Source organism: Phasianus colchicus, chromosome 2 (genome assembly GCF_987193195.1).
Source record: "Phasianus colchicus chromosome 2, bPhaCol1.hap1.1, whole genome shotgun sequence".
Lineage (NCBI taxonomy): Eukaryota > Metazoa > Chordata > Aves > Galliformes > Phasianidae > Phasianus > Phasianus colchicus.
In genome coordinates this window covers 92,856,715-92,884,371 of record NC_143437.1, presented here as the reverse complement: position 1 = coordinate 92,884,371, position 27,657 = coordinate 92,856,715, and the positions used below count along the sequence as shown (strand labels likewise).

Genomic DNA, 27,657 nt, shown 5'->3' with positions numbered 1-27,657 from the left:
AAAAAAAAATTATAGATCTGTTACCACAGCAAACATTTCCTGCATTTGACTGATCTCTGGTACTCTAGTCTCTATCCTAAACATGTCTAGTGTTACAAGCCATTCATTTACATAGTATAAATGGCAAATAAACAAGACATGTAAAGATGCCACAGCTAGCTGAGAGCTAGTTGCACCATGGAGTCACCATCTTCTGCTTTGTGAGAACTGCTGTGTATGTGATTGACGTTGACTGTTTAGAGTAGCGTGGTTACAATAAGAAGTTCCAGTTTAACTGACTTTTTCCTTTTGAAATTCCAGCTGACAGCATGCTTTCCAAAGATCCTAACTCTCTTGCCTTGTTCCACTTCTCTTCAGCTGGAGTAATCAAAGACTACATCTATGTCTGTTAATAAAACAGACCATAAAACAGGTCTACTCATTTAATATTGTGTCCAGCTGCTGCAGCATCGCTTGAGTCCATATAGTTACTCTTTAATCTTCCAAAATGGAATGACCACATCTGGATTGCTTCCTGGGAATGATCCCTAACCAGTACCACTGTACTGTGTCTGGATGTTGTTGGAAGGATGCTAGATTATTCAAATCAAAATCATGCCAGGGCTTCAATAGACGTTTAACAGTATGAATAATTAAATGTCAGTGCTTGGTCGCCTGTCCTGCCCCTGATTAGTTTACACTAGAATGACTATAACCTGAGAGGCAAATTCCACTTTGTATTTACTTTCTCCTTATTTTATGGCTTGTTATTCACCGTTCTTTGTCACTGAAAGACAGGAAAATAGAGAGATGTAGCTGAAGAAGCTAAATAAAGTGATAAGGGAAAAAGCATAGGATTTTATGTTTCAGATGAAGTGAAATCTGTCACTCATTCACACAGAAATCTTTGTCCTTCCAGATCCCTTGCCACTGAAATCACTGAGGGCATAGAAAGAGAGACAGGAAGAAATTTCAGTTATATTACATTTTGCAGTTCTCAATAAGATGTGCCTCTATCTCCTCTAGCAGTTACATCAGATTATTAATATAATCTGCATAATCAAGCACAGTCAAATATAATTAATTAAACTTATAAGGTAGGTCAGGCTAATCCAATCGGATGCATCTCAGTCCATGTAATTCATGCAGTCACAAGCATCCATCCCATCTAAAGCATCCATAATACCCCATCAGCCTTTTCCTATATAAGTTTGTCTACGTTTACGATCTAAAGATGGTTCTTTCTGGGTAGCTCCTTTATTCCATCCTCCCTGCAATTCCTTCTGTGTCATATCAGATATACTGTGAAAATTCAGCGAAGATCAATTTAAAAGCTCTGAGTAAAAACAGTTGGAATAGAATTCATCCCATCAACTTCATTTATAGCCAGTCAAGAAAAATAATCACTTTTAGGGAATAATTTGGCCAATATATTTCAGATCCCTATATATATATATATATATAGATCCTAGGATAAGATAAATCACATCCTGAGATGCATGTTTATTTTTGTCCACTTCCTGTAGATGAAATCTGAATGGCTAGTTCACATGAAAACGTGTTCAGTATGGACTTCTGCATTGAGTTGGATATCTGAACAACACTACTGAGAACAGATTATGTATGCCTACAGTAACAGTTTCCAACCTGTATTTCTCAAATTTGTATGTGAAAAAGAAAATATTAGTTTATGAACTGAAAATATGTTCTCTTGGCTACATCTTTTGCAAAACAATGATATTGGAGAGGGATGTAGATAGGGGTCGCTGTCTCCTTAGAAGCCATCGCAGTAGCTCCATGAGAAGCTCCATATCAAGAGTTGTCTTAGTGGCTGTTCTCCTATCTGTACAGCCGGTCCTCTGCTCCCCTGCTGTCTCTCTGCTGTATCTCAGCATTTGGAGAATAGCTTTGGCTGCTTCATTGTGTGCTGCCCTGCTGAGTTCTGGAAACGTGAGAGAAAGGAAGAAACTGCTGTACTCCATGAGTCATTGTGCATCTATGAGAGAGAGCATCTTCTTTCCCTCATATATACTTCCTGGGGAGCAAAAATAGGATGAAAGGAATACCAGTCATCAGCTAAAGATGCCTCATTATTTGTCAAATCGTGAATCAGTTTAAAAAAGTTAAGGACTGACTGAGCCCAATTATGGTCCTCAAATAAGTGTGGTCTGAGGGGTTTCATTGGTTAAATTGTATTGTCCTGGCAAATCCAATGTATCCGTCTCTGATCATGGGTACTCTCAATGAGTTCCTGCTCAAACCTAAACATGTGCCTTGATACCAAATACTACAGATGCTGAAAACCATTCATAACTGGACTGACTGGACAGGGCCCTGAAAACCCTAAGAACTTCTAAGTCAGCCCTTTTTTCAGCCAGGGTTGGACCAGATGACATCCAGAGGTATGTGATAAGCTCTAAGATCAAAGAAAGACAAGGAGTATCTTGAGATGAAAAGAAGAAATTCTTAGCTGAGCACATCAGCATATGCCGGAAATTAGATTTTTTTTTTTTGATAAATTTTTGTGTGTCTATACTAGAAATAAAAATATCACAGATGTGGTCTTGTAAGAGAAGTTTCATCAAGTGCCTTTAGAATCCTTTTCCAAAACTGTAGAGTTTATACCTATATCTAGTAACTCAGTGTATTTTTAGTAGGAAAACACAGATGATTAACAAATAACTGTATTTTTAAAAATATGTTGTAAATTCATTCTTCTGGATGATTCAATCCTCTATCTAAATTCCTACTTGATTTTATGATATTAATGGGAATGACCCAAGAACCTCTGTTTTCTACCAATACTTCACATGAATACTTAGAGATTAGAATGCTAATCAGGGAAGTCTAACATAAATAAGGCATAATAAGAGGCTGGAAGAATGACTTAAGTTAAGAAAAAAAAAGTGTTTAATGGTGTTGATTATATACTTATGCATTGAGATGAGAATACACTGCTTTGTATGGAAACCAAAGTCTTTAAAAATGCTTCTATGCCAAAGTATTTTATCAATATTAATTGTTTCTATTTCAAATATATTTTAATACCAACATGAAGAAAAAACAAGGAAAGCTTTTGTACATCAGGAACCACTCCTCAACAAACAAAATAATTAAGATTCATAAGGTTGCCTTTTAGTCTTTAGGAAAAAAAAAATAGTAGTACTTATTTTTCCAGGGAGCACGACAAAGTAAAATGTGGAACACACAGAAAATAAGAATTTCAAAATTTAACAAGGAAAAAAATAAGAGAAAGAAGAAGAAAATACATGGTAAGCCAGTAAACTATGTTCAATTTTTGAATGTCTGCACAGGCTTGCTCTGTATTCTTTGCACTTTCTTTATAATACTAAATCCTACTGTGATGTGCTGTGTTCTTTTATCTCAGACCATCCTTGCCATGACTAATTACTCCTATTCTTAATTTATTTTACTTTGAACATTGGTTATTATTTGAATATTGTAGTTATTACAGGAGATTCATGGAAGTAAAGCCCAGTATTATAACTATTATAAGTAAGTGTCGCAGTGTGAGGGGGTGGATTTTGATACAAACACACACACACACACATATCTAATTTAATAATTAAAGTGCATCAAATACAGAAGTGAACAGTTATTTTTTTTTCTTTTTGCTGTCAGTAGGTAATGTAAGGTCCATAAAGGAATCAAAAACTGTAAAGATAAATTGTTTTGGTCTTTACCTATAGCAGTGTAAAAGAATTTCAGGAATTCTTGCAAATATGAAAAACTGCACGAGGCCAACTTCATTTTTAAGTGTGTGCCTCAAATAGGCAAATTTAAAGGCTTGTGCTCTGGTCCAAATCTGATATCAATAGGGGTATTCAATCTTCTAGAGATTTTGCTTAGTAGAGTTGCATATGTGTTCTGTTTCTTCAGTTTCAGTGGAGAAGAAACCAAAACCCTTTCAGAAGTTGCTGTAAGCTCACTAAGTTTTCCACATTCTCAGCTTTCTTATTCTTAAGATTTTTCTATTCAATTGTACATTCATTGTACAAAGAACCTTATCCCATATGATGTTGTAACGTGTAAGCTTTGGAATTTGTATCAAGATTGTTTTGCTAAATATGCATGTATCCCATTTTATAGTTTAGATGAAGAGTAAAATGGTAGCACAGTAGTAACATATGCTGAGCACTTAGGAACTAACAAGAGGCAGCAGCAAGAGCAGTGAAGTGTCCTACAACAGGTGATGCTGCATGGATAATGAAGCCATCTTTCTGGGCGGGAAGCCTATATGACCACATGTAGATTCAGCTTGTTAGCCATCGTGTTTTCCCATGCTTGGGAGAAATTGAGTAATTTGATACACAGAACGCAGATCTGGAAATTCTTATTTCAGAAGTCTTTGGTCTTCAATAGGAGTATAGTTGCTATTATTACTGAAGTATCATTGCCTCTCTCTGCAGAATCTCTCAAACTAACTGCTATATATTACCATACTCAAAATGAAGGTGCCATTTTGCATTACTCCTTACACTAAAATCATAGCAAGCCATTTATTCCGTCAAGAAGTTGTTCACATAAATAAATGATAGAAACAAAAGGAGGTAGCATCGATATAGAGGCTACAGCCCTTATTTGCCAGTGACTCCTTGTATGACATAGAGTCACTCACCTGCTTTGTATCTTAATTTCCCATCTGTAAAATGGGCTGAAAATACCTACCTCACAGGGGTGTTGTGAGGCTTTTTAATATAATGTTTGTAAAGTGCTTTGAGATCCTTGGATGAAAGGTGTAATAACAAATCATATTATCCACATTTTTATTTTTTACTGCAGTACAAGAGTGCACTTTTGTTCAGATGTCTAAAGACTTTCAGCTCTTATACCTATTCCAACTATTCCTATAATTGGTCTGACATTTGTTTTATCTATTGGGGAATAAACAAAACAAATTTTGCATTCACTAATTACTAAATTGTCACAGTATTCTGGGATTGAGGGCTAAAATAACCTAATATTTGTTTTAAACTGTGTTGCATATTCCTTTTCCATGCAACCCCAAATCTTACTGGCGGCTCTTCAGCTAATTAGCTGACTTGTTTCTTTTTGAGAGACTCGGATGCTTCTCCAAATAAAAAAAAATGTAATTTGAGTCAGTGATTCTAAAAGTTCTGTAAGGAATAGATTAGGCTGTTTAGTCCTACGTACTTCGCAGTCATTTAACAACCATTAAATAACATCATGTTAAGGTTAGTAGAAGTTACAGGTTAAATCTAAGGAAGCATAGAAACATGAAGTGTAATCAAGATTAGATTTTACGCAGCTGAATAAAAGACACATATGTTCACATAGAACTGCTAGGCTGGCATATTTTGTGGAAGTGAACTAAGGCAATCTAATTTATTAAACTTTTAGTTTAATAAACAAGTGACAAGGGTGCTTCACTAGATCAGGTCAGAAGGCTTAGCATACAACAGACTATTATTGAGGAGATGATACAGTATGCATAAACAATGTATTTCTTGGAATTAACTGCTTCATAGTGATAAGAAATGTGTGAAAAATAGTTGTTGAAGAAAGTAGCAGATCTAAGAAAAGGACAGAAAAATTGAAAGAGGAGGTATGAATCTAGATTAAAATATTTTGTTTTCCTGCCTCTCTCATCCAGGATTCATGCTTTACACCTTTCTCCTCCACCACCTTTTTTTCTTCTTCTTTTTAGGAATGAACGGGCAGGAGCCCTGAAAAGGATATAACCAAACAGAATAAAAAACATTATAGTTACAGCTTTCACCCAGCTTCACCTACTCAAAAGGAATTTACATGTCTTCATTCATACAGTATGTGACTCATATTTTGACTTTTTACTGTTGTGGAGGCAAGCTATAACACATTCCTCCCTTGATAATCATTTACATGACTCTTACTCACATAAAAGCAAACACAAAAACCTTTATGTAGAAAACAAACCCTCAAATTTATTTATTTTTTTTACATTTTAGGAGTTGGCCTAGAGTAGTCACTTCTTACCTGAACAGTTCTCTGTATGGCTTTTGAAAACATATTTTTTCCCCATGCTTTATTTCAGTATCCTGTTAAATTTGGACTGATTTCATCAGTTTTTCTCTGTGTTTCATACTAAGCTTGAAGGCACTGCTTCTTTAATTACTTTGATATTCCTTCTACATCTAATTGCCAATCAGATCTAGCTACAAGAAGCACCCCCAAAATTGCGGCAGTTTCTATTTAACAGTCTTCTTGGCAGTAGGTTTTAGTCTTAAATCTAAATAAATGGGGTTCTTGTTTGTACATTTTGCTTTAGAAAACGATCACTAGTATACTGAAAAATTAGATTTTCTGATAAAGCAAACTAATTATCCAGTAATCCTTAAATACCTTCTTGCAGAATAAGAATATTTAAGAATACCTTAAATACTTCTATGAAGACATTCAGAGTGAATATTTTTCACATAGGAAGCATAAGTGACATCCCTTACTATTAAAAACTGATACTTAGATGTATGTAATTTTTAGTAGACAGAAACATGAATATGAATAATGATTATCTTGAGAATAACAGCAACTAAAATAAAACCATCCTTAATGATAAATAGGTAACTCACTGCTGACTAAGAATATCTTGTTATGTGAAAACAACATAATACACTTTCCTGCTAATTAGCCTCCCATTGTATTCAAATGGATAACAGGTAATATATAGTAACTTCCATGCACAGCTTCTTTTTCCTAGACATAGCTTAGTCATCTATCAGGTCTGCTGCTTAACTACAGCCTACTATCATCCCAGGATCCCTAACCACTGTGTAGAAGCAATACTATCTTATGGCTGAAATATTAATTATTGTGCTGTTGAGCTTTGTATTTAAAATTCTGATTTACTCTCTTGTTCACTGACCTGAAAATTACTTTTATAAAATCTATTTTTCTGTGATCAAAATGTTAGTATACAAGCCACCTACTAGCTGAACTTTTTCCACTTTGTTTTGCTTAGCCCAAAACATAAAGTCACACTTTAGAAAGTGCTGTATATTTAGGTGCACCAGTGATGCAAATACATCCGAGCTGAAAATATGATATTAGCAAGTTGATGGACTAGCTTTTGACTAGGTTTTAATTGTTGGCTCTCTACTGATTTCTTTGAGTTTGCAATAGATTAAAAAACTGGCATAACACATCAACATAATGACAGACTTAGGAAATTTCCTTTCATTTAAATATTGCTTGAGTAGTTGATAATCAAAAGTAAAATTTATGAGACATTTGTTAGTAAGCCATGGTGAATGTGTATCTGTTTTAAGAACGGGTCTAATAATAACATAACTTCTGAGTTAACATGAGATATCAGAAAGTGCTCTCTGGATGATATTCATCTGACCAAATACAGATATCTTTAAGGTAGGCATCTGCTCTGAGCCCCTTTGTTGTCAATGAAGAGAACAGGCACTTTTAGTAAGTAATTCATTTAATTCTGAGGAAGATACCTTAGTCAGATCAGGTGGATTATACCCTTATAGTGTCTGCCTCTTTTACTGATCGAGGACAGGAATATTGAGCAGATTACTGGGATACAGATGCCTGCCTTACTCATGTCTAAAGTTAGGTGAAATGAATCTCACCCTTAGGGCCTCACACTGGCTCAGTTTTAATACATATTCCCCTTACTTTTCAACAGCTGCTAAATCAAAACTAAGTAAAAAACATGATACCTCTGCACCTCTATGTTAGAATGCACAGGCTAGTAGATAGCCCTACCATACATGTATGACCATATAATTTGGACTAGCATATTAACTTAAAATTGCATTATGCATATAATTACTTCTATCTTCCATTCATATAACAATTCTTTTAAAATTTGTACTTCTCCACAGTTGATGTAATTAAACTAAGAGATTGTGATTTCTGCTGTTGGATACACTAAGTAAAATGTTATTTTGATCTTAGCATATAGCCATTGGTTCTACTGCTAATGATGTGTATGATGTTAAAAAAAAATGACCGTTTCCTGTTTGGTGTATATTTTTTTCTCTTTTGGTGAATTGTATTCATCATTAAGAGAATAAAACCAGTAGTGTTCACTCCTTTCCCATTTACCATATTTACAGAATATAAAGGAGTGAGAACCATTTGAAACCGAGGCAGTTATGTTATATTACTAATATGGTTGCAGTAAACCCCATAAAACTGAAAGTAGGGATGAGAAAGAGAAGCTGAAGTTTGTATGCCATAATATTTTATCAGTAGTAGTCAGCACTTTGATTGTTTTTATCTTATCAGTACTGTGAAATAAATTTGTACAAATAGCAGAAAAACAAAAATAGCTTTATGGACTATAGAGAAATTCACTTAATAAAACTTAACTGCACATGGGCCTTAGTTGAATAGAATTGCTGTGTAATTAACAATATCTGACATGCAGTTTGTTTTCTGTCCATGTGATTGCAAAAACAGTTCCAATTGTAGCCACTTTTTTTCTTTTCTTTTCCTTTTTCTTTCTTTCTTTGTTTCTTTCTTTGTTTCTGTTTTTTATGCAGAAGACCATCAAATGAATTGTCACAATACTCGAATAATGCAAGACACAGAAAAAGACGATAACAATAATGATGAGTATGATAATTACGATGAACTGGTGGCCAAGTCATTGTTAAATCTTGGCAAAATTGCTGAGGATGCAGCATACAGAGCCAGGACAGAATCAGAAATGAACAGCAATACATCTAATAGTCTGGAAGATGATAGTGACAAAAATGAAAATATTGGTCGGAAAAGCGAGCTGAGTTTAGACTTAGACAGTGATGTTGTTAGGGAAACAGTGGACTCCCTTAAATTACTAGCACAAGGACACGGTGTAGTGCTATCAGAAAACATTAATGATAGAAATTATGCAGACAATACTTCACAGCAAGATAATAGGAATATGAACTTTGTAATGTTAGGGAAGCCTGTGAACAATGGACTTACGGAAAAAATGGTGGAGGAGAGTGATGAAGAGGTGTGTCTCAGCAGTTTGGAGTGCTTAAGGAACCAGTGTTTTGATCTGGCTAGGAAACTCAGTGAGACAAACCCACAGGAAAGAAATCAACAGCAAAACATGAACACTCGTCAGCATGTCAGGCAAGAAGATGACTTCCAAGGAAGAACACCAGACCGGAATTACTCTGATATGATGAACCTAATGAGGCTTGAAGAACAGTTGAGCCCCAGATCTAGGACTTTTTCTAGCTGTGCAAAGGAGGATGGTTGTCACGAAAGAGATGATGATACCACCTCTGTTACTTCAGATAGGTCTGAAGAAGTGTTTGATATGACAAAAGGTAACTTAACGCTGCTTGAGAAAGCAATTGCTTTGGAAACTGAGAGAGCAAAAGCCATGAGAGAAAAAATGGCAGTGGAAGCTGGAAGGAGGGATAATATGAGATCATTTGAGGAACAATCTCCAAGACAACTTTCTGGGGATGACAGGAAGCCTAAACCCAGTGACGGCCATGTCAAAAAGCCATATTATGGTAAAGGTAATATTTCTATATACCGTATGTTATGTCATGAGAAAGTATGAACTAACATGTTAAGTTTTGCATAGAATTCTGAAATGAATTTATTAATTCCACAAAATGGTAAATTTGTTTAAATTGTGGTAGTATGGCATGATTGTAAAATAGTTTCATGCTGTGACTATAAAAAAGTAATTCATTCTACAATGTTAGAAATATGCACAGTATTTCAGTGAATATCATTTGGCTAAACGGAAAAAATAAGTTTTCAGGGAAATAAACAAGAGATCATGTTGAAAGAGGCAAAGATTTTTCTCATATTTAATATATTTTATAGTGATTATTAAAAACATGAGAGTGGAGTTTTATGTAGCAGGTAGTCAATCAGCTTTGAAGTGCATATTTTACAGGTTGGATTGGGTAGGTGGCATTGTGATTTATAAAATTATCATCAAATGACAGTTATTGATGAAGCCTCTCCCATCTAAAATGTAGAATTGCCTGATAGAAATTGAACAGTATCAGAATGACCGATAACACAAGATAGGGGCAGTGACTGCACATTAATTATCTTAAGATAGTAAGGTAATGGAAACCATTTGCTATGCAAGGCATGGTGTGGCCTGGGCTGAGATCAATAGCAATTTATTTCTTATGTGCATTCCACTTCACTGGTTTCATTCCATTGTGGAAACAGTTAAGGTGCTGCCTTGACCATAATTCAGTATAAAAGATACACACACGCACACAATATCTACACACAGGAAAAAATAATAATAATAAAAAAGTAAAAACACTGAAAAAGGCAAACTAAAGGTTAATTTTAGAATGCATTTTAATTTATGGGATTATTCTTGTTATGGTGTGTTTATTTTACCACATTCCTCTTTAACATATCTACATCTGTACCTGTAGGACTGTGTTGTATAAATTATTCAATACCTCCTGAAAGTGACCAAACACCTTTAATTCCCATTGACTTTAGTGGAAGTTGAGGTCATGCTATTATTTCTTGGGAGCTAGTAAGTAGGGACTAAGTTTATCTTGTATTTGTTATTATAGCAATAGATTCATTTCTGAAAATGAACTGAGATGTTGAGCATTTTCCTACTTTTTATAAATCTCTGTTTTGAAAGACAAATATCAGCCTGAGACATTCAGGTAGGCAGAAAACATCTTGGTCCAAGCAAGGCTTTGATTTTTTTTTACAAAACTTTAAGAAAAGTAATGTCCAGTCCCTTAGAAAAGCACGGAAATTACTATTATCAAATACTCTTGTGAGATGTATTGTAGCGAAGTGTTGCTGGTTTTGACTATATGTATGGTCCAGTGAAGGCTATTGTGATTTTGGGTATTTGGGAAAGACAACGTTAATTTAGTGTATTATTGCATTTCCATTTAGATGTCGTTCTAAATGTTGTTCACGTGTCACATGTTAGGTGCCTTTTCCCTTTGAATACGTGTCTTTAATAAAATTACAGAAAAAAAAAAAAAAAGGAAAAACTATTAATTTTTCAAGAGCTTTTTAACTCTCCTGTTGTTCAATCCTTCCAATCTTTATAGACATAGACTGTATGCATTTATGCATATAGATCTGCTATCTCCAAAAAGACAATATAAGCCCTAAAACAATATAAGTAAAATACAATAGCAATATTGTGGACTTAATATTTCAGTAAATTCTAGAGCTTCTTTGAAACATCCTGTCCTTTAGGAGCTGTAGGCTGAATTGATAATAGGTCCAAACCCCAGCCAGGGAACCAAAAGACCGTGCTATGTGTTGTGGTCATTTGGACCAAAGAATGTTGTGGAAGTTTGGACCAAGATACGTTGTGGAAGTTTGGACTGAGAAATGTTGTGGAGTGGATAGTTCTATGCTTTCTTTAATTAAGACAACAAAGAAAAGTTGATTCCTTCCTTACATTAAAAAGGTAGTTGTTGAGAAAGGAAGCTTTAAGTTAGACGGTTGCTTATATCATTTGTTCTCAACTGATATATTATCTTCCAAATACTCCTAGAAGAGATATCCACAGAGATAAATGATATGATGAAGTGGAAACTTTTGGGGTACCCAGGTTTGCAATGAGAAATACTTCAAGGCTTCTGTCTTGAACTGTTAAGGGACCACTAACTATTTTTTCCTTGCTGTTTAGAGCTTTTATCTGAAAAATTTAAACGTTTGAATTTGAATTTGAACAAATTTGAATTTGAACATGTGAATTTAAACTCCTTTTGAGTCCTCTAACAACCATCATTCAGGCAATAGGTCTAGTGGTTGGTGACCCTGCACATAGCAGAGGGGTTGAAACTAAATGGTCATTTTGGTCCTTTTCAACCCAGGCCATTCTATGATTCTATGATTCTGTGAATATAGCCATTGTGACATGGAGTGAAGAAATGTTGCAGAATTAAATAACAGTATGCAATATTTCTCCCCTTTGGAAATAAAGGATTTGCAGAAAAGTATCCAGTGTTCTGTAAAAAGTTATGGAAAGTTTAGTCAGATGTCTTCCATTAAAAGCAATGGGAAATTTTATGTAAGTTTTGAAACAATTACGAAGAGTATACAGCATCTTTTCTGACTCATTAGACCATAAAGGCTCCTAAGTATCTGATACGTACTATAACTTTTCAGCATAGTCTTGAATACAGTAGAGAACTGTCTTGACGCTTTAAGTGTCAGGATTCTCAGTTGCTCCAAATTAGAATATCTTCATTAACCTCTGTGGAGCTATGGCAACATGAAGTAGCTAAAATTCCTCTAGATTAAAATCTATAAAAAGCCGTTATGGTCTATTAATCATCTACATTTTTTACAGTCCTCAAATATTGTTATATTTATATAATTTGTATTTCATTTATGTTACCTTTTCATATATCTAATACTTTTATGCATTCCAAAGTTCTTGACATGAAGAATTGCTTAGAACTGTGTATGTATGTAGCTGTGGGCTTGATGTTCTAGTGGTCTCAGCACAGGCCTATTTGGCAAGACCTCTAATCCCTCCTTTGACATTCACTCCTTCTGTGGCCTTGGTTTTAATTTTTTGATCTCTTTGTTTCAATTTCCTTAAGTATAAGGTTATGGTATTTTCAGGAGTGTTGTGATAACTTTATTGCACTTTGAAGATGGATTTGTATGTACATTTATTATTAAAGAGAGTAAAACAAAGAACTGTATTTTACAGTCAACATACAGGCTAAGTAAAGTAAAACTTTCACAATTAGGGATTCCAGTTGCAAAAGTTAAGTTTTAAATATTGTATTAAAATAGAAGAATGTATTTAAGACATGGAGAGTCACTTACAGTGAGCTGAAGTGTTTTGCTAAAATGAAGGTGTTTCTAAAGGATGTGGAATGTAAGAGTTTATTTGCACAAAACTACCAGAGGGAAATCAAGGAAAAATAAGTCCACAACTGAATGTGAGCTCTGGATTCTATTTACTAAAGCTTTAAAAAATGGATTGTGTGTGAAGATCTGCAAGTACTGAAATTACCACTAATTGCACTGAGGGTTGCATTTGTTAAAGCTGGGATGGCATTTAACATAAGAAAGATCCTGTGGAAAATGCATAGCAAAATTTTATTTTCCAGAGGAGAAAGCATAAATCCTGAAGCAGAGCAATGATGAGAACAGGAAAATATACTTAAATGAGGATAACTCTGACTGGGTATTGAAAAGATGCTGAACTGAAAAAAAAAAAAAAAAAAAAAAAAAAAAAAAAAAATTGGAAAGGGAATATCAGTGGTAGCAGTTAGAGTATTCTGAATTTCATTCCTTCAATACTAATGTAAACATTTGTACTAGTCTCATAATTTGACTACTGTGGTCAAGACAATGTGATATGATATGTATCATGTGCTGGGCTGGAAGGCTAGTAATGTTATTTACAGATGTTCTATAAAAGGAACTACAGCTGATGAACATTCTAGTTCAGGATTAATTTCACCAGCAGTTCCACTACGTGGCAGAAAACTTTATCTTGTTGAGAAAAAGTCTCTTCAGACTTTTTATTGATTTGTAGACAGAAGATCCAACAACATTCTAAAAGATCGTCAACCTTTTGAAGTTATGAATAGTCTTTATGCAGCATACATGCATTTTTGTTATGGCCCAAATTTCCACAGCAAATGCTATGTTCTGTAATTCCGATTACAGCGTTTACCCCACCTTAATTTATTGAAGAGAAGGATTATGTACCTAATGGATACTGCTTTATAAGGAATTTAAAGAAAATAGAGTAATCTGTTCAGAGAGCCTTGGAAAAGGAATTTGTTTGTGCAGAATCTTTGAATCATTGTGCTAAAGAGCTGGGTTTGCTACTGTTAGGAATTGAACTTCTATGACAGTATGTTTGTAGACTTCAATATATCAGACAAGTAAGAATGTAAAGATGGGAAATTCCAACTAAACAGTTTCCAAATGACCTTACACCCTTGAGCTGATGCTTGCCAGCAGAACATTGATTGACAGTGGAATGGCTTTGCTCTAAAAAGGTCACTTTCCAGTCACTCTGGATGGGTATTGCTGTGATCATAGGACTCTGCAGTCTGAAAATGATATAATGGGATAAAAGTTCCAGAACTGTGTTAAGCAGTAGTGGTTTCTTTTTTTTCTTCTAGTTTTCTTATGAACATTTACCAAAGAGTAAATGACATGATTAAATGAACCTTCTTACAGAAATGTGGAAAGCATCATTCACTTGACACATTTGTTGTAAATTATAGATCCCTCAAGAACAGAAAAGAAAGAGAGCAAATGTCCTACCCCTGGGTGTGATGGAACTGGCCATGTAACGGGGCTTTACCCCCATCACCGCAGTTTGTCAGGATGCCCACACAAAGATAGGGTCCCTCCAGAAAGTAAGTTCACATTGTTTCATGGAAACTGGGGATAAAACTACAGGGATTTTTCTAGCATGCTGTTAAAACTTTTTATTTTAAAAGTTAATTTTTTTTTTCAGTATGGTTTGTCTCAACTTAGTCAACTGTTCTGTGTTACAATTTTTTCCTTTTTTCCATCGTTTCCATTCTCTACTAACTTTAACACTAAAACAACAACTTTTAAAGCTGTATTCTTTGATTTTAATAATGCTAGGTTATTCGTGTAGATTTATTTAGTCAACAGACAAAAAGATTTCACGAAGATGTGCACTGCTTTTACTTCTGCGTGCTAATGTCATATCAACTGTCTCTATTGTCTTGTACAGGAATAATTTTATTTGAAAAACTTGCAACCCCTTTCCTCTCTTATTGTTGTATCTTAAACATAATTTATCTTAAACTAATTGATATTATTAAAAATAACAATTTGGCTATCTACGCTATTATAAAACTCAGGATTTTGAGCAATATTCCCCTGTCAGTTACATGGATGGAATTTCCTGTCATGTCAGTGGATTCTGTGCAAAGATAGTTCACCCATCCAGACATAGATATAGGCACAGGGCTCCATTTTTGGAATTCACCTCCTTGATTGGTAGAAATGGCATAGTTCTCTTGAAGATAATTGCTCTATGCTGCTATATCCCAGGCAGGTGTCTTGCTAAGGTCCAGTTATATTTGAAACTAATTTCAAAATGGAGTTATTCTGTTGAATCCTATGGGCCTAAAATCCCTGCTGTCCGTTAGCACTTACAGATCTAACTTCAACGGAGCTTTAAGATGCAAAAGGAAACATTAAAGACAGGGCTGTAATGATCTCCAATTTCCCGGGGAAACTAGATGCTGAAGGACAGGAAAATGGAAATAGATCAGCACACCAAGAGAAGCAGAAATAAGAAGTCTTCTCTTTCGTAGTAGACTGGCTTCTTCCAGAAGTAATGAGGAAGTGCTTTAGGAAACTTCGCTTCATCTTGGTTGATCTCTGAACACAGTAGATCAGATAGATTTATTCTTTGCTTTGTAAGACCCTGTAAGTTTCTGCAACACAAGTATCCTTTCAGTTGCTCAAAGTTCTCTCATTTTTATAAATGGTAAATAAAAAGCCCTGTAGAAGACTATGCAAATCAAAGAAGAATATAGCTTTAAACTGTTTGCATGCTCTTGTACCTACTAAAATGGAAAAGGTGAGCTCATCCTTTTATTTTTTTCCTGTGATGTTGGCCTTGTGAAGCATGTTTCAAGAACAGCTTTAAATAGTAGGAATTTCAGAGTAAAACTGCATCTATACATGTTTTAGTACACTGATGATGGGATGATGATGATGGTTATCATTTAATCAGTATATGTGGTTTAACTTTCCAATTTTCTAAACAGTATTTATTCCATTTTTTACTCAGTCAAGGAATTTATTGATTCTGTTAGAACTTTTTTTTGAGTGAGAACTAAATGCAGATTTCCAGACTAGTGCTTGAATGAGAAAACAAGGAATTTGAAGGAGTTGGATAGCCTCTTTCCATAGAGTGATATATTGTCATCCAGCTCTGAGATTTGGATTCAGATATGTCTCACATAACATGGAATTGTCTCATGTAACGAAAAAGCTTGTGATAATTTGGAACTTCTTAGCTTGAGTTTTGATTCAGAAAAGACCTGCTCTCAGCAGCTGTAGGAGTAAATTTTCCATTCAGTTTGCAGTGGAAGCAGATGTAAATCAGTTTACTAGCTTAAGCTTGTTCCACTTGTTTCTTCTTTTACAAAGGTTGGGTTATTTTTTTTTTTCTGCTTTTATTTTTTTTTTTTTTTTAGGTTTTTTTTTTTTTTTTTTTTTTTCCACCATCCCTCAATTTTTTAACTGCTTATTTTTAATTTTTAGGCTTTTTTAACAAAAAGTCTATCAATTGCAGTTTTCACGTCTGTGGAAAATACAAGTTAAAATATGGAAGGGCCAATTCTACTCCTCATATAGACATAGGTATCTATGTGGATGTGGGCAGAACTGGGCCCTAGATCAATTGGGCTGTCCTGCAGTTAGTATCAAATTCTAATCAGTCTTGCATTGAGGCATATTTCAAGTAATCCAGTGTTCCACCAGTATAACTTGAGAGCAGATTTTCATTCTCGAGCTTGATACTGTGTGTGTAAAGTTACATATTCTGAGTGCATACATTTTCTGGAAGAATTTTTGTAGTCCATAACTTTTTACTGGACTGTTGCTAGCTCGCTGTTCGCTGTTGAGCAGATCTTTGCTCAGTGTTTTTGTATGAGGATGTGGGAAGTCTTGTGCTTCATTGTTGCACTAGAGACACATTTGATTATAGGTTCTGTAGCCTTCATAACTTTCACTGTTGCCCTGTGTTAGAGTATAGGGTCACAGTACTTACTTCCCTCATCAGGCTTTATTGGCTATGTGTGTCATGTGTATTTTGAGGAATGCTGGTTGTTAATGAATCCTGCTTTGTTTTAAAATGGTTTCATATATACTGGGATTTGATTTTTTTTTCTTGTTTTCATACTCTGCTGTTTTCTCTTACTCTCCTTGTCAAGTTCTTGCCATGCATGAAAATGTTCTTAAGTGTCCTACACCAGGCTGCACAGGCCGGGGCCACGTAAATAGCAACAGGAATTCCCACCGAAGGTAAGGATGCCATCACTGGACACCAACCTAGAGGGAACAGTGCCTCCAAACTGCAGCCCTTCTAGCAGTCCATGGCAGGGGGGGAGTGTGAATGTGTGTTCTGTTGTGTTGTTTCTAAGATTGACAGATGGTGCATCATGTGCTTTATCTGCTTTAAAGAGTTATATTTTTTCATGTGTTTTCTGAGGAGGATAAATGTGCATTTGCCTCAGAATGGATGAATTGATCTGCAGAATACATTTCAAGCATCCTTAGCTTTTGGGGTGGTTTTTTGTTGTTGTTGTTTTGGTTTGGTTTGGTTTGGTTTCTCCTTTCTGTTTTGGTATTAGCAGTGATGCAAAATGAGTATGATTCCCTTATGGGCATGTCACAAGGAGACTGAAGGATCTGCCAACATCATCAAGACTAGGGCAGAGTTCTTATCCTCACGCTTCACTCTTGTCAGAGATTATATTGCATGAAAAATTCCACTCTACTTCTAAAAATGGTTATTTTTTTATACATGAGAAACAGCATTTTAGGTACACAAGCATCATAAGAGGTAACTTTTCTACTTAAAATATACTTTTGACCCTGTTGTCCTCATTCACAACTAAGAAAGATTATAAAAATGTCACTACATTAAAAAATTAGAAGCTAAAAATGTTCAATATAAAAAGTCAAAAGGAGATCAAGGAAAAAGGTAACTTTTCTGTAGTTTCCTAAAATTACTAATAGAATCTTATAGAAGGGATGCAGTTTCCCTTTAAATTTTTTTAGACAAATAACAAAATTATCAAAATATTGCTGCAACTTTTAGTAGATCATAGTATTCTCACAAAATACAAGATCTTGCTTATTTCTTTATAGTTTTTAAAAAACCCAGGAAACGTGAGTGGATGGTATAAGGATGCAAGGTTCCTATTTAATTCCTTTTTTACTGTTAATTGTAGCATCAATGGGATGGGACTACACAGGTACTGAATGCTCAGTCTTGTCAAGTTCTGCCTTACTGGAGCCCCGTGTATTTACTGCATGCCTCCTGGAAGACTCTTGTGGGTACCTTACCCTGTACATAAGCTCTGGTACCCCTTTCTTCTCTGTAGTGATGCTGCTGTTAGATGCGGCAAAAATCTCTGAGAAGGTGTCATGGGATTTACTACTGCTTGAAGCAGTATTCACTTCTGGTTGAATATCTACTAGATTATTAGAGGTGTCTGAAAAGAGCATGTCAATAGAGAGCAGCTGCCCTCTGGCATGACTCCAGAGCCCCCGCAACCCTCTGCAGAGGTAGGAAACTGAAGAAGGGCTGAAAGGAGCAGTCTGCAGTCTCTGCTCACCTCCTTCTGCAGCTTTTGGGGCATTTTGCTCTGCTTCACTGTTTTATTTTTTTTTCCCTGTAGAGAAGGGAACATCTGGGAATGCACTGATTTGCCTTTCATTTTCTTTTCCTGTGGAGAACACAGAGAACTGCGGTCACATAAACACGCAATAGACCGTGACAAGGAAAGGATCCCCTCCATTGTCAGGTCACAGGTTTTTACAGCTTCACTAAGAGCACCATCTGCTGGCATCAGATACTTATTTTTTACTGTTCTGCATCTTTTTTTTTTTTTTTTTTTTTTTTTTTAAAGGCTTATTTTAGTCAATGCAATAGTAGTTCAGCATTTGCAAATTTAATTGAATTTCAAGTGCAGAATTTCCTTTCATGTTATATCATCTATTATTAGAAAACATACTTTGGTGCTTGAATTTCATGAACAATCACTAGGCATAATATATCTGAGATGAAGATTTGGAGACCTTAGACCAAATTTTGCACTCATTTATGTAACTTGCTTTTGATGAAGGTGAATAAAGTCTGAAGCAGTGCAAAATTTGGCCTACATGGTGTTTAATCATCCTTGGAAGCCATTTCATTGACAACATTTGTAGATTCATAAAGGTTACAAGTCTGCTAACAGAGCTGCACAATAGATCCCAGGTTATATTCTCCTCTTTTACTGGTATGTTCACTGGCTGACATCCATAAATAATCTACCCACATACATCAGAGAAGAACAGTTCTAAGATCTACCATATAACTTTGAAAACAGAAGAAAGGAAGTCTACAGAAAATACACATGACCGAAAAGCTTTTGGAAAGTCTTTTCCTTCAGATTCATCCTGATACAGGCTAAGGAGGAGAAGGAGTAATTGGATCAGTGCTATAATGTGAAACTACGCAGGACAAGAAAATTAAATTTCCTTTCTGTAATTGCAGCCTCTCTGGATGTCCTATTGCTGCAGCAGAGAAACTGGCTAAAGCTCAAGAGAAGCATCAGAACTGTGATGTGTCAAAATCAAACCAGGCATCAGATCGGGTTTTAAGGTATTAGAAATCACTATAATACTTATTATTATGCAGAATTCATCACACATTCACCTAATCTGAGAATTTATATTTATATACATTGTATATACATATATATCTCCTTTAAAGAAGAGTTAGAATTAGGGCTTCTGGATCCAATTCTCACAGAGTATGTTTCCCACTCAATTTACATGGGGGAGGGTTGGTAATTATTTTGGCAAATATATGTAAAGCTGAAAAGCTCATTTTTGTCTTAGGCATTGTTTGGTGTAAAGATGACTGCTGGAGTGCAAAGTCTAAGAACAGTGTGAAAAAAGTTGGTATCTTTTGGGAATAAACTAATATTTACCGGTAAGTCTTGGTTTTTTCAGCAGGCTTTTACTAGTAAATATCAGTTTAAATTAAACCAGAAGCCCTATTTGCATTACCAAAATGGTTGCAGACCTTTTTAACAGGACACTTGGAAAAATGATGAATACAGCTTAGATTCCAAAATAAAGTCAGGTGTAGTTCTTTGTTCCTCTACTCACTTCCAGGAAGGATGGAAAGAAAGAAAATTTGTGCTAAATTTTATATGATCTTGAACCACTTTGACATAATTATACTCCTTCTCTTCATCCATATATTCTTTATTAATCCAAAGCTATAACTAGCTTTCCACTATTGTCTCCTCTTTTGAGATATATGGGTGGAAAAAATATTGTTTCTAAGGAGCTGAAGTGTGAAGGATACATGTGAAAGAACTAGACTTCTGCATGATTATTCCAGCCTTGTACTGATGATGCCCCAAGAGCTGCAGAATTTCTCAGTGGATACTGCGGTATTTGTGGACTGGGATAGGTACATCCCTCTCAGCTCTCAGGAAGGAGCATGAAGGAAGTGCCACAGCTTTAGTTGCCAGCATTTCCTATTTATCCCATTAGTTTCTTAGCATTGGATTATCTTCTAGATTTGAAATCTGATAGGGTTGTTTAAAATGAAATTTTGTATTATCAAGATTATTCTTTGCATATTCTCTTAAGCTTCATCTAGTCATAATATTTAAAAACAACAACAACAGCACTATTTTGACAGAACTAAGAACAGAGATTTATTGCTCACATCTGCGGGTTTTTTTTTTTTCTTGGGCCTATTAACTTCTTTTCTTTCCTTGGATTGTTTTTGATTTTTTTTTTTTTTTTTCTTAAATGCCCTTACTTCAGATTATTCTACTTTTCATGTAGCATCCCAGACAGTTTTCTTAGAGAAAGATTCTTAAAGCCTATTAATAAACAAGAGCCTTTGTGAGGATAACATAGTTTCTCATTGGTGGAAAAAGGCAAATAAAAAAAATGCAGTGCTTTTTATCACTGTTCATTAGGGATGCCATACAAAGAAGGTGACTGCTCAAAAACAGCATCCAGTTTGCTGGAAAACTCCCTAGGAAATTGCATTGCAATCTTAATGTTGCTTGTGAGTCTGCCCTGTATTTCACATTTTATCAGCAATTCAGATAATGCTTTCATCTTATCTCTTGCTTCCCTTTTACCTTTAAGTCACTGAAGTATTTGAGAGGAAGAACTTGGGAGTTAATTATGATATTTACACGCAGGCAACTAATAGGGAGACAGTGATGTTCTGAGACTAAGTCTTGAATATTTGTCTTCATCCGAGTTTCCATCCCACTTTGATTTAGCATTTCTTAAAGAGAAATCAAATTCACAGGACCTCTGTTCCACAGAAATTTTGGATTTACATTGAATGTACAAGAACTGAACTACATTTTTTGTTATCTCAACATGGATTGTCTTGAGGTATCAAAATAATATTCATATCAGCTCATTGTGTAAATCCTCCCACTGTGCTTTGGAGGAAGAAATATCCAAAGTGAGGAAACATAAATCAAAGGAAATAGTATGACTACTGTAATTTTTTTGGGTTCTCCTTACATAAATATCCTAAATTATATGAAAATGAATTGATTCAGATATCACATAATATTCAAAATCTAATTCTTAATAAATACCACATTCCATTTTGCCAGCCTTCCTCTGGTCTTGACTGAGTTTATGATCTTACAACTGTTCCTTCTATTCCCACTGGTTGTAAATGCAATAAAGAAAAAAAAAAAGAAAAAAGAAAAAAAAAAGAGTGAAAAAAAAAACTTGACAGTATGATTCTTGATTCCAGCAGAAGCATCTAAGGTGTACTGTTCATCATCTTTACCGCCTGCTAAATGCAGTAGGTAGGCAAGCATTACTGCGTAGAATCTGCTTCCTATAACACTTTCTTGTGTAGGAAAGGTTTGCAGGATCTGACCTTGCCTTATACACTGAAAGATAATGACTTCTGTGTCCACATGCAGAAGACGATGTGACAGTGGAGAAGTTCACTATAGGATTCCTTCACTGAGATTTCACAACTTTCTTCAAGGGCCTGAAAGAGATCAGTTGGGACTTTTCCTGACTATCCTCTCTGATCCTAAAGGAAAGAGAAATTTAGCTGATATACGTTTATTCTGTAACTTTCAGATAACTTTCCTTGAGGTATTTGTTTAGCAAGCGTTGCAGCTCCTGCCTGAACCTTGCATTTAAGGGTGAGCAGGACACATGAGGCAGCTGAAAGTCCACAGAAATAGTGAGAGTATCCTGTGTATTTCTTAGCATCAACCTGGAACTCTATACTGAAGGGTGAAACAAGACTAACTCCTTTGGAAAACGTACAGGAGAACAGCATGCAACTCTGTTGAAAAAGATTTAGAGGAAACTTCATTAATTAAATTGAGCTTTCCGTGCTTTTCTTTTTTTTTTTTTTTGACATTTGAAGGAATTTGTTCAAACTTCTTCTTCTGTCAGTTCACTTGTCTTTTTTTGATTCACCTCCCCAAAAGAAAATGTTTGCTATGTGATGCAATTACAAAGGGAAAGGGGAACCCTGGGGTATTTTAAAACAGAATTTTAAAATACTTTTAGATACAGAATACATTTAGCTGTATTAGAATTAATTTTGTCTAGGCTTTGTTCAAGAAAATATGTATTGTTTGTCTGCTGAAAATAACCAAACAAAGCAAATGCAATAATATATTGCTGTCTCATGAGTGCAAGAAATAACTAAGATTTTCTAATCTGAACTATAAATTATGCACAAACACAGTAAACTGAACTGCATCTAACAAACTTTACATATCTTTAATTTCTAGGCCCATGTGCTTTGTTAAGCAATTGGAGATCCCTCAGTATGGCTACAGAAACAATGTCCCCACCACCACACCCCGCTCCAACTTGGCCAAGGAACTAGAGAAATACTCTAAGACTACGTTTGAATATAACAGTTATGACAACCATGCCTATGGCAAGAGAGCCATAGCTCCCAAGGTGCAATCCAGGGATATATCCCCCAAAGGATATGATGGTAGGAGGTGCACACTCTTATACATGAGAGACAAGTTTGCAGTTAATCATGTTGTTGTATATGTAAACATCATATAAATAAGACATGTTTTCATGTTCATATAGTATTATGAGGAATGCTGTCATGTGTAAGTTCTTTTTAAAGGCCTTTTTAAAAGCGTTGTTTTATACGGTGCTTGCTTCACAATTGTTGCACTGGCAAAAGAACATCTCCAGCTATTAAGCTCCTGGGATGTGTTGTGATTGCAGTAAAACTAAGGAATAGAACTAGTTCTTGTGATGCAGGAACACTGCATTATGTTGCTGTCTGGGAGACCTGGCCTCATGGGTCACATTAGGATTCTCATTTCTGTACAGCAGCTCAAGTAACTCATAAAGATAACATACGTACTCTGTGGGGATGTGGAAGTAGAAAACCTGGATCTCGTTGCACTTCAGAAATCTCTGCTACTTACATAATGAGGCATTTGTGCTCATTTCATCCTTGTGAATAAACCTGTAGAGTTCTCTGGGAAACCTCACATTACATTTAGAAATAGACTGAAAGTGGCTTCAGTTCAAGTGAATAGAATAGTGTCCATCAGGCAAGAGGATTTTCATTAGGGGACGAAAATGAACTACATGACGAAGAATGCAGGATTTGGATTGCAACTTATGAGGACATCAAGATTTTTTCAGAGCAATACAAATTTTATATATATGTATATTACATGAATGTATATGATATAGTAATAAATGTTTTTTAGTTTTTGGTTTTTGGTTTTTGTTTTTTTTTTTTTTGTTAAAATATTTGATGCTATTCACTTACTACCGTAGGAAATTTTGAGCAGATGCCAGATAGATGCCAGATTTTTGGTTAGGAAAACAGAAATAAATACACTACATAAAACAATTTATGCTGTTGCCCGAGCACAGATTCTGACATTCAAAAGTAGGCAAGTGGAGAAAGGGAAAATTGATACAGCTCCCACCTTTTGGATATTTGTTTTCTTTAGAATCAACAGGCATATTTTTCCACTACAGCAGAAGGGAGAAGAGGTATGAAAGGCAACTTATTTTTGAGTAAAAGTGGCTGTTTTTCTTCTCTCATACACTCATCACATTTCCTGTGTCAGATTAAGGGCTTGAGCATTACTAAAGGTAATGCACTAACTGTAACTGTGGTTAGTAAGTTAATGATATAAGAAAAACTGTTGCATATATGCTCTGTCTACTCTTGCAAAGGGCAAGAATCAGTGTGCTACTAAGGAACCTGTGAATATGCATATGTATGGATCGAATTACTGATGCTTGAGCAAGTAATGCATATTTTTTCTCATTTAAGACCCTATTTCAGCAAAGAATTAGAAAGGGTACTTTTTTCCAAATCATCAGAATTTGAAAATACATGTAGCATTAAACACAAGTTCAACAGTGATCTTAAATAATGATATATTTGAGTTATATAGCTGTCTTTCTACATTCTCACCTTCCTTTGATATGAATTAGAATTTTACTTTGGGAATCTTTTTGGACTGGGACAAGCTTGTTTCACTGCTAAGTTATCTAAGCCACATGGGACAGAGGGACACAAAATACATGATTAATGCTAGTACAGCAAGTATACGTTATTCTTGTGTACTGAGAAAACTGTTGCCCATTACAACTGGAGCAGTTTGTTTGACAAATGAAGGCAAATTTCCAACGGATTTACTCCATACTGCATACTGGCACATGCTGTAGCTGCATGTGATGTGTGTGTTGTTTGACCAGGCAGATATGCTGACTTGATCCCAGGCATCATTCGAGTTTTTGTTTGTAACAAATCAGTGATATTCACAAAACCTTTAGAATCCCTAGATCTTTAATATTACATAATCACTCCATCATGTTTGTCTTAAATGGGCAAATGGCTTCAGAGTTCCTCAGGAAAATCAGTTAAAGAATAAGTAAAATCCTGACACTGACATTCAGTGGGACAAAGATTTTGTTGGCCGCTATTGGAAATAGTTGAATATGAAGGCAATTTCAGGAAGAGTCTTAACTTAAAAGAGCCACTTTTCCTCGAGAAATTTTGCCGCATTTTTAGGTGATTTCATAGTTGTGTGTAAAATAAATTATTAATTATTTGTACCAAGACCACTATGGAGGTACCATGTGTACACTTCTTATGTGTGTCAGCACATACACATTTATATGAGAGCAAATTATGTTTTGAAAAATATTTTCATCTTGAAAATACTGAAAGAAAGCCTAAATCTTCTGGGGAACTTGCATCTAAGCAGCAGTCTATTTTTTCTGACCATGTGAGAGGTGACAAACAGTTCAGGGATATGAAAAATCAATAACTTCATGTTTCAGTCTTATTTTTAATTGTAAGTGAACATTGTATTTTCATCATCAGAGAAAGGCACGTGTTCAAGAAGTGTATGTCTGTGAGTGACATGAGCATAAATATATCCTTTGTATTGTTTTCTTGATTTTTTTTTTTTTCAGTAAGCTTTAACAACAAACAAAAATGGATACTTTGTATTGTGAGATAGAATGCTCCAATAACTCCTGAAGAATAAGCCCTGGTTGTGTTTGTGTATTTAGCTTATCTTTTATACCAGTTTCATGGTTGTTCACATCTTGGGGTTAATTGGTTATTGGTATACAGCAGCTGACATAAAAAACAGCTAGACTCAGCATGCAGAGGAGATAGCAGCCCTTCCAGTTTCTCAGATGATGACAGAAACTCCTCTCATCCCACCAATAATGGTGGGACCGTCTGTCAAAACACTGAGAAAATGTTAGGGGTAGGATTTGTCTGACCATATCTAGAATTCTATTATGTATACCACCGATATCTGAACTAATCACCCTTTTCAGATCCATAGAGGAACATAGATGCTTCTTTGATGCCGTTTCATCTCTCCTGAAGTACACATTTAAACTAGGTGCATCATTGCTCAAAGGTTCTAATTTTTTCTATTCTGGTAGAGGAAGCTTATAGTGACTAGATCAGATACCTGAAATAAGGTGAGATTAATATCTCAATGTGCGAGTCATAAAAATCATTGAAACTGTAATTAATGTCCTTAATAAGTTCAGTATATAGGCAATACTGGGGATGGGGTTCTCTGAGTAGAGTTAAATTCCATTCAGAATATCAGAGTTTGCTCCTTTAAGTTGTTGAGATATCTCCCACTCCTCTGCTGTTAATTAGAAAGAGGAGCCTGTAGACTTAGAGACGTTCTCTGTAATTAGCCCCTAGACATGCCTGGTAGTCAGTATGCTGGAAATACAATGGATTAGACTTGTATCTATTATTCGTGGAATAATAATAGATATTATCATATCCATCTTTGGTTTCACTGCTGGATCATAAAGCATAGGTGGACTGGAGAGCTCCAAAATCTGGTGTCACAGAGTTGGTCTATGTAGCAAGCAGAATTATGTAATAGTGAAACAGTGTAGCTTCCCCTTCCTTAGCAATGGACTTGATTTAATTCATTATAAATTGGTGATCTTTATTTCTCCTGAAAAGCTAACGTGGGATGAGCAGTCTGGGCTATATGAGTTGTTTTAAAATGTGCACTTATAGTTAATTTTAAATAACCACGGCCATTTCTCTCCAAGTTTTGCTTAAATCATTGGTTATCTAAAAGCTGAGAATTGTGTAGCATGCATATAGCACTTTAAGCCTTCAAAGTGTTTTGCAAGTGAATCACAACACAACTAAATTTTAGAAGGAATTTTCTATTTATAGGGAAAATGAATTCAAGGGATAATATAGCTTGACCAAGGCCACAGAGGAGTCCATATCAGAGCCTGCATGAGTTTCTGATGGTTAGTCCTATGTATAAAGCTGCCTATTTCCTCCCTTTAACACACATTGTTACATATATGATTTCACATGTAGTATGTCTCTTATGTTCATTTAAATGTGACCTCCTGTGAGAAGACTAGCATTCTTTTGCAAGTAACATAAGCCTTATTTGTTCATATAAATTTTGAAAGATATTTCTAATTTGACATGCTTAGCTGTACAGGGTGCTTGCTGTGTTAACACAGTAGAAACTGAATTATTAAATTATTTCCTTCCTTAAATATAGAAAAATTCTTGTGCGTATTGGATGCCATTACAAAGTAAGAATGGATAAATGCTGAATTTTTAATGACTGCCACTGACTACTGTATTAATAATGAAACTGGAGAAATTGTTCACAGGTTTATTATTAGTGGATACCCTGCAAAAGTAGTGCTACTATGTGTTTAAAACAAAGAAAAGTGATGAATGTTCAGCATTAACTTCACTTAAAAAAATCACACCCTGTGCATTATGTGGCTTTCCATCTGTTATGAATTAAGTGAAAAACTATTTCCTTTACAGTAAAAATAGCACAGTGATTTTTTCATTTTTTTGAAGGAGAGAGATGACATAAGCTCTAGCAGAGATATTTTGCTTTCTGATTCTTCTTTTGAATACTACCTGCCTAGCACAGCAGCCTGTGGTTCACAAATGGGCTGTGCTCATGGGAGCAGATTATTATATGTATGTCTGCTCAGACAAATGCACCCGAAGAGTCTGGCATTTAAATGGAACCCATCACGGAAGAGCTCTAGCTAGAGTCTGACCTTTTTTGTATAGCTCTCTAATCAGCATGCTAGTTTGTTATTGTTATACTGTGCTATACGGTATGATCTCTGCAGTATACATTTCCATCTTAAGGGGAAATAGTCACGGTAATACCCATTTATGTATCCTATGACCTTGACTTTTATGTGAGAATATGTAAACTTTTAGATTTTGGAGACAAGCTGACACCTTCTTGCATTTTATAGAAGTGCTTTTAAATAATTTATTTGGGGGAAGGATTGGAGAAATAAGTGGGCTAATAGGACTGTTTTGCATTATTATTATAATACATTTGGCTGTAAGGAGCATGTCTTAATGCAGTGCAGCAGTTCTACATTGTATTTAAATAGAATGGAAGT

At 35.3% G+C, this 27,657-nt stretch overlaps 1 protein-coding gene across 6 annotated transcripts in view; it reads left to right on the top strand.

Moving 5' to 3' along the window:
* Nucleotides 1-27,657, top strand: part of MYT1L (myelin transcription factor 1 like) — a 300,604-nt gene that overhangs the window by 215,581 nt on the left and 57,366 nt on the right. For 5 of the 6 annotated variants that reach the window (XM_090136335.1, XM_090136340.1, XM_090136339.1 and 2 more), the window contains 5 exons: nt 8,502-9,479; nt 14,187-14,321; nt 16,887-16,977; nt 19,220-19,327; nt 22,488-22,699. In XM_090136335.1, the coding sequence (XP_089992461.1) occupies nt 8,502-9,479; nt 14,187-14,321; nt 16,887-16,977; nt 19,220-19,327; nt 22,488-22,699 (1,524 nt within the window). The remainder of the gene's footprint in view (nt 1-8,501; nt 9,480-14,186; nt 14,322-16,886; nt 16,978-19,219; nt 19,328-22,487; nt 22,700-27,657) is intronic. The other variant, XM_090136341.1, reaches the window with a different exon arrangement.